Source organism: Ostrinia nubilalis, chromosome 4 (assembly GCF_963855985.1).
Source record: "Ostrinia nubilalis chromosome 4, ilOstNubi1.1, whole genome shotgun sequence".
Taxonomy (NCBI): Eukaryota; Metazoa; Arthropoda; class Insecta; order Lepidoptera; family Crambidae; genus Ostrinia; species Ostrinia nubilalis.
Window position 1 is genome coordinate 209,768 of NC_087091.1, and position 8,640 is coordinate 218,407.

At 40.9% G+C, this 8,640-nt stretch overlaps 1 protein-coding gene across 1 annotated transcript; it reads left to right on the forward strand.

The window, feature by feature from the left end:
• The first annotated feature begins 2,038 nt into the window (after nucleotides 1-2,038).
• Nucleotides 2,039-7,693, forward strand: LOC135088437 (silk gland factor 3). Its single transcript, XM_063983251.1, has one exon. The coding sequence runs from the start codon at nucleotides 2,218-2,220 to the stop codon at nucleotides 3,283-3,285; it is 1,068 nt and encodes a 355-aa protein (XP_063839321.1). The 5' UTR covers nucleotides 2,039-2,217; the 3' UTR covers nucleotides 3,286-7,693.
• The last annotated feature ends 947 nt before the right edge of the window (nucleotides 7,694-8,640 follow it).

Here is an 8,640-nt window from a genome sequence, read left to right on the forward strand (position 1 = left end):
GACGTACCTACCTAGATACCTAAAAAGGAATTGAAAATAAATGTTGCACTACCTACTACTATTAATAAATGTGATCCGTATGAATACTTTATAGAACATCTCTACTTATTTCATAGTAAATACAATTTGTAAATTAACTGTATTAACTTAAGTTTTACTCCATAAGAACAAGAAAATATTTTCTTCATTCTTGTTTAGAGTTCATTTACCGATCGGGAACAAATAACTACCAAAACCGAGAGTTTTCGCAACAACACAAAACGTGGAGTTTATTAAAGAAACTAAAAACGTACTCTGTATGTGCTATGACATACATAATTCATACGCGAAATTACCAAAACAAACATTTTAGTTGTGAAGCCGCGCCGCTAGTTCGCCTACTCACCGAGAGATGTCGCTAGTAGTTTATGTTCGACACCACTTTTAGCAAAGTGAAGGAATGACTTGTCTTGGAATAATGAAGCAAAGCAAACTTTAATTTTTCTATAAAATGGTGAAACCTTGGCGAAAATGGTCTACTTATTTTAAATCACAGTGTTATATTGTCATTAAGAATAATTTTATATATATATTTTTAATTTTAAATCATATGCAAAAAAATATGTGTCAATGAAATAATTTTTAAAATATCACATTATTCAAATGCTATGCTAAGTGCTTTATTTATGACAGCGATACTAATCCAGTTTGATACCGTATTGTAACAGGTACAACTGTTAGTAGATTATATTAACATATAATTAATTTGGTTTTTCGTAAATTTTTCGGATCTTCGTGTAATATGGCTCGCGGCCTGTACCTCTAGTAGGAAAAACTTTCGAGTTCGTTTCGTTGCGTATTCAAAGTGTCATCGAAAAATTTTGTATGAAAAATTAAACAGCGCCCCCTATATTATAGCCGCCCTAGACATACAAAATTTTTCGATGACACTTTGAATACGCAACGAAACGAACTCGAAAGTTTTTCCTACTAGAGGTACTGAACGTCTCGGGCCCGCCTGGCGCTGATCCGCTACCTGCTTTAGATTTGCATAATTTAATTTTAATAGATAGTAAAAGTCATAAGTGTCTTGAGTGTAAATAAATGCAAGCAATGACATGTACACCGCCAGTGGGGTACGCGACTGGTGTTAATATAATCGTGTATAATCATTTTACATTGTAATGCATGCTCAAACACATGTGGAGGTAGTAATTATGCGTCACAATATTACTTAATAGTTAATTTGTTATTATTAAAGTCGTAGGCTACTTTACGTAAATTTTTATTAAATTAATTATGTTCTAAATAAACTTTTTTTTCGCATCACTAGTACCTATCTAGTTTATCTAATCAAATTATTTTTCAAAAAATCATTATAATTTATGTGTTTTTTTTAATAAATTACCAACGCTTTTTCTAATAAATTATTGAAAATATCATAGAAAAAAAATATCAAAATATGTAAAATGTATCACAATAATTATTTCAAATTAATCATAATTTACGTTACGTGACAAAACACTTAAAAACGAATTAAACGCGGTAAAAGTGTGCTAAAAGATCTTACTATTTTGAGCCCAAACAAGTTGTATGTTCCATTGAAGCAAATAATGTGGGTAAGTGAGCACAATTTCTTTTTATATTGTAAATTCAGTATTTCACTATTATAGTAACATTTTAAAATAACATTACAAATTTTTTTGGATTTTTAATTTTAAACAGTAAAATAAACAAAAAAATATTTTTGAAACAATCATAAACTAAATCATATTTTCTTTGCCTTTTATTTAATATTTTTTAGCAACAATCAATGTGAAGTGAGTTAATATTATGTAAACGCCGTTAATTATTAACAATTTTCAATCATTAATTGATAGCGTCGGCGTCAGGTGCTCGAGCGGCCGGCGCGGCGGCCGGCGGCGGCGGGGGGCGCGGGCGCGGGGCGGGGCGGGGCGCAGTAATTACATCGTCATTAGCGGGCGGCGCTGGGCGGGGCCGCCCCTCTCCGAGCGGCGGGCGCGCGCAGCGGCGCGGCGCCCCACAGTCCGCACCGTGCTGCCGTCGCGCACGCACGCGCATGTCGCTCGCTGTCGAACTCGGTGATGTGAGGTGGCCAACGCTACCGCAGCGCCGCGCGACACACGCGCTATTTTCGCGAACAAGTACGCCAGTTGAAGGCTCGAGAGCCTTCGAGCCGGCAAGACGCCGTCCACCGTGGATCTGAGGTACGGCGCCATGGCGGCGACCACGTACATGCCCGCCGAGATGGACCTCGGCAACATCGGCGGGTATCACGCAGCGTCGCCGCGCAGCGCCGCCGAGCCGGCGGACATGAAGTACCAGCACCACCTGCAGACGGGCGGCTCGCCGTCGCCGGGCGCGCCCGTGCTGGGCAACCCCTGGGCGTCGCTGCCGCCCGCCGACCCCTGGGCCATGCACCAGCACCACTCGCACGCGCACCAGCCCGACGTCAAGCCGCCGCCCGCGCCGCACGAGCACCGCCACCTGCAGCACGCGGCGCACGGCTGGCACGCGCCCGTCGTGAGCGCGCACTACGGCGCCGCCTCGCCCGTGGCGCTGCACGGCGGCTACCCCGTGCCCATGCACCAGCACCACATGCTGCGCGACGTGCAGCCCTCGCCGCACCCGCTGCACCACCACCACGCGCTGGAGCGCGACCAGCCCGAGGAGGACACGCCCACCAGCGACGACCTGGAGGCCTTCGCCAAGCAGTTCAAGCAGCGCCGCATCAAGCTCGGCTTCACGCAGGCCGACGTGGGCCTGGCGCTCGGCACGCTCTACGGCAACGTGTTCTCGCAGACCACCATCTGCCGGTTCGAGGCGCTCCAGCTGAGCTTCAAGAACATGTGCAAGCTGAAGCCGCTGCTGCAGAAGTGGCTGGAGGAGGCCGACTCGACCACGGGCAGCCCCACGAGCATCGACAAGATCGCCGCGCAGGGCCGCAAGCGCAAGAAGCGCACGTCGATAGAGGTGTCGGTGAAGGGCGCGCTCGAGCAGCACTTCCACAAGCAGCCCAAGCCGTCGGCGCAGGAGATCACGTCGCTCGCCGACAGCCTGCAGCTGGAGAAGGAGGTGGTGCGCGTGTGGTTCTGCAACCGGCGGCAGAAGGAGAAGCGCATGACGCCGCCCAACACGCTGGGCAGCGAGATGATGGAGGGCATGGGCCACGCGCACTACGGGCACGACATGCACGGCTCGCCGCTGCAGCACTCGCACTCGCCGCCGGGGCTGTCCCCGCAGCACGGGCTGGCGCAGGGCGGGCACACGCTGGCCGCGCACTAACAGTTCGCCCCGTGGGCGCCGCCGCGGCCCTACTACGCGGAGCCGCACTAGCGCCGCCCGCGGGATCGCACGTGTACATAGCGCCGCCGCCGGGACGTGCCGCGGCGCACAGTGACGGCGGGTCCGCGCAATGTAAATAGTTCGCGCGCGGGCCCGTCTCGTGGACTATCCGCTACGTTTAAGTTGTTCTCTATAATTTCAGTGAAGTCATTTAATTATGTGAGTAATGTTAAGATCGAAAGCCAGTAATCGTTTATACTTTGTCGAGCGCCGGGTTCGGAGTGTACGCCGAGACGTTTAGCTAGATAGTCTAATTGATAATAAGAGCTTACTGGGAGGAGGACCGGCGACGCTCGCACCCTCGCCGCGCGGCCGCTCGGTAAGTACGGTAGCTAGTCCCCGCCCGTCGGCCCCGGCCCCGGCGCCGCCCGGCCGCCCGGCCGCCCGGCGAGGAGTGCCTTGCGCTATTCACTTTCGTAAAGGACGATTTCATCGAATTTATTTAATAGAGTTATGGAAATATGATGTTCATACAAACCTACCTGTCAGTAGGGAGTCATTGTGGTGTGGATTAAATTTAAATTGTTGCTATTACTGTAAATTTAACAATTAGTCTGACGACGAAAGTAAAAAATATGAATCGGGTCGAAGCTTGTTTTTGTAAAGGAATTCAAGTAACGTCAGTAAGTGCAATTTTTGTTTTAAGTGTTTATTGAGCGATCCGAGCGCCCCCGCGGACGCCACACTAACGTCCCGCACATAATTTATTAAAAATATTAAAACGATGCAGACACGATGCCAAAATGGTTTTATTCCTGTTTTTTACTTGTTTTGTTGTTTTTTCGTTTGTATGTATTTGTGGCCAACCTTGGTACTTAAACTTGTAAAAATAGGTATTTTTTCTATATAAAAATAATGTACCTACGACGTATATAATGATATATATTAAAAAAGTTCTTTATAGAAATTGAAATATGGAAATGACTTTTATTGCACAAATTCCTAACAAAATTTGCCTAAAATATTTCAGTGAGTGAGTTTCTTGTATAAAAACACAATTATTAGCTTAGGGACACTGACAGTACCTACATAGAACAAGCTCATGCACACTAGACTTCTAACGCACGCAGTGTAATACAAAAACTATGTTTGTGCACGAATTGTCTGTAACGAGCGGAGGGCATACAAACAAAATGATTTTTCTTTGAATGTAGAGTCCATATTTTTGGTTTTGTTTGCACGAAATTTTGTGGTATTCATTTTATGATTTATCAAAGTGAAATCAAACAATGCAGAATGTTTTTTCCGCGTCGGGTCATGATTACAAACGTCACCGTCGCGCTGGTTTTATTGCGCGCAGGTAGGCCCGGGCGCGGGCCGCACAAAAACGCATACACTTGCTCTGCCTCGCGGCTTTTTGTGTTGCCATTGTAGATAAATAGTTTTCGGGTGTTCGATATACCTGTTGTTTATTTTTTATGTTCTTAGAGCAACAATGATTTATTTGATTTTTAAAGATTCATTAATAAAGTTAAAGAGCTCGGTCGTTGATGTGGAATGCCGTAAACAAAAGCCAAACATAAACTCATCCCCCACAGACGATTCCGTTTGTTCAATATGACCATTGGTGATTAATTTTATTTGTTATCTTTAAAATATTCAGTTGTGAAACACACGTAACACGTTCAACTTTATACCATTTTACACACTTTACATAGTAAGAATATTAATAAATAATTCATATCCTAACAATTCAAATATTAATGCCAAATTTTACTACAGGCTAACAGGTCTCGTAGTAATCATTAATTTTATTAAAAATAAATACGATTTGCATTGCATTTAAATAATTTGTGCGCTCGAGTGTGCTTGCAGTTCATTCATAAAACAGCAATTGTTACTTGCGCATCCACGACTCTTTCGTTCCTCGATGATTTTCATTGATCCTATTATTTTTTCTTTTCACTTATATCTTTTCTAATTAGTAGAAATTTAATGATTTTTTATCTTTTCTTTTTTCTTTTAATTTAAAAATAAAAGTTTGAAGTGAAATTTGAAATGACACTCGTCAAGAATCAACTGATGCCCAATGGGCAATTAAGCCGCGTTTTTGTCGCTAACGATCGTCAAATAAAAATAAAAACCTTATTCGCTTTAATGAATCCGCGTACTTTCTCTTGTCAATAGTTACGATCACAAAAAATATAAAGGAGCTGAAACAGTGCGTACTGGCAAAAAGTTTACGTGTGTCGAGACGGAGTATGACATTCCTGCGGTCTAATGAAGCGTGTGCGCGGTGAAACACGACATAACACCTCGCTGCCGGACCTTGGGCGAACAATAGCTGGCTGGCGATGCCGAAACGGCCAGGGCCAGCACGGCTCAGCTCCGGCTGAACTAGCCAGTGCATGTGTAGACAGGCGTTGCCTGACATTCTGAAAACCCAACGATCTTAATGATGAATGATCGTTCAGGCGTATCTTAGTTTCTCCGGCGAGACGGGTCGGTCGCTCGAGCGTTGATGTCTAATAGATGACGGTGTGCTCTGTTTTAGTTTATGCTTTAGGTTTGTCTCTGGACAGCGTTTTTGGATCGTATTCTAACGAAATCGATTTTTTCGTTCATGTTTTCAAGATGTCATACTCGCATCTTGCCACAAGTTATATTTAGGATACAAGCCTTCATCAAAAAGCCAAAAAATATAATAAAAGCGCTGACTTGTTCTCGAGATAACCGTTCTGAGATACAAATGGACAGATGTAATCATTCCGATAAAATGTATTGACGATAATAAGCATACATCGGCGTGTTTTAAGTTAAACATACCATTCAGTTTCAAACCAAGCTTTCCTTTTTGAAATTATTATTATCTCTTTAAAGACAATATCTATTTTGCGAACGCGTAATGAAGCTTGATCTCAATGTTTTTTTTTAAATAATGATCATTATTAGTTGTGTCGCTTCAATTTTTTGTCGTATTTCGGCTCTATCGAACAAATAAAAAACCCCGGCGTATACTAAACACGATCAATTATCGCGCATACGTAGAACAAGCGTATACGTTGCAGCGGGAATGCTCAATATATTTTTTTGTGTCGGAGGAATAGAAATGGAGAAAAAAGAACCCGGCATTGGAATGGAAAAATGCAGTCAGTTGCGATATTGCCCGATTTGCATAAACGAATTTGCTCAATTTAGATCAAAAGTGAAAATATACATCTGTTAGTTTATTCCATGCAAACGAACAGTCTTTCGCACTGCGCGACTGACCGCTACCGAACCCGATACTTCAGTTAAACAAACATTATGTCATAACTAAAATAACTGCTGTAATCATTTATTAGTTAGTTTTTTCTTTCAATTAGTATTAATTTATATAATTAAAGATTATCAACGACTGTTTCATTGTAAATTTGTATAAAATTAGAAGTTTTATAATTTTGATGTTTAAATAATTATCATTGAATAACATTTACGATATCTGCAATCATTAAATTGAACGGATTATTTATTGTATTCAATTAGTTAAACAATTATTGAATATTAATGCAATTTTTATTTCTAATTCAGTAAATTTTACAACTCGAGGAATAAAACTCGCATTTCAAAACATAACTACTGAATTAATCAAAATCCTAAATATGGTAGTAAATCATGTAGTCAGAATATTGTAGAGCATAATGTATTGTTATTTTTATTTAACATTTGAGTGGTATTGTGTTTGTTAGTCTCGAACTACGTAGATTGTATTTGCGTTTCCGTAAATATTATGTACAGTGTATTTATTTTATCATCAAATAGCTCTGTATTGTTGACTTGAGGCGTTTATTTTTCATACTTTAGTTAATACCAGTAGGCAAACTTGTAAATAACTAGTTATCATTCTTTAACTGTAATTTCAACGTCGGGATAAAGGCAAAAATGAGCAGCGTGTATTTTGTATAAGTTAACGGCGAGCTGAAGCAATTTCAGTTAGCGCCCGCGATAAGTCCGCGAGCGGGGGCCGGCGGCCGCGGCCGCGGAGGAGCCGCCGTCAGTTTTTCTGCGTTTCGCCGTAAAATATGTTTTAAAAAATGCCGGCAGGTGCGGCGCGGCCTTTCGTTGTAGTATTAAATTTATAGGCCCCACGGTTTTGGTAGCGCCGCGAGCGGTCCCGGCCACTATCTTGCCCTTCGCTATGTTTTTCTGTGACATTCTTTTTTTATTTTACACGTTGCGCCGGCCCCGCCGGTGAACCCGATCGATACACGATTCGGATACGATTTTTTGTCTCGCGTGTGAATAAATAAAACTGTCACTGTGTACTTATTGTAAATATTAAATAAATAAACGTTGTGATTACGCATTTAGCGGAACTCGAGTTGACAAAGAATATTTGGACAAAATAAAGTTTATGTTTTCAACAAAATTTATTTGTTTCATTTTTATGTGGAAGCAGGCGGTCCCGAGCTGGCGAATAATTTGCATATTTTGTTCTGTTCAAATTGAGCATTATTTCGCAGTAAATCTTGCGACTAGTTGCGCTCTTGAGCAAACTCTATGATTTACTTATCGCCAAATTGTTAGAAAAACAAAATGTTAGTTACCCACATTAATAATCACAATATACTGGATATAATATGCACAAACGATTTCGATTGGCAATTCAAATGAAGTGATCAAAACTGCTTTCTTTAAATCACTCAACAGTTTTGCTGAATCATTTAAATCATTTAACATAGCATCTAAATTTAAATAAATAGAAACTCATTTCTTTGGCAATTTGCAATGTGCACCAATAAAAAATATTTATGTTGCTTACTTAACAATATTCATGGCTATATTCGCCGTGATTGAATTAAATGGTTTTAAGAAGTCTTACTTTTATTAACTGTTGTAAAGAATACTAATTTTTTTTTAATCAATTTGAAGTGATTAATTTGAACGGGAACTTTTAAAGCATACTACATTATAACTTAATACTTACTAAGTAAATCATTTTGCATCGCAAATCTTTTTCGACAGTTTAATGAGAGCTGGTTGCGTAATGTACCGTAATATTTTATAAACCAAATGCATTATTAAATACAAGGAAATAATCAACACAATTTTCCTCTTTAATCAATCAGATTATGCAAATTGAGGGCCATATCTCATTCAATTATATGTATTATCAGCCATTTATTTCTGTTTACTATTATTATGGCTTTCCTGTCTCATGGTCTTAGTAACTACACACAGTTGACATTTCCTATGATGATAAGTTGGTTAATACATAAACTGAAAAGTTTCCATTCCATTGGGGAAATTGCCAATACCTGTAAAAATCTTTTCTTAATTACTATTCTAGAAAATTATACTATTTCTTACATTAGT

Coding starts and splice junctions, on each gene's coding strand:
- LOC135088437 (XM_063983251.1), top strand. CDS start 2,218: ATGGCGGCGACCACGTACATGCCCGCCGAGATGGACCTCGGCAACATC.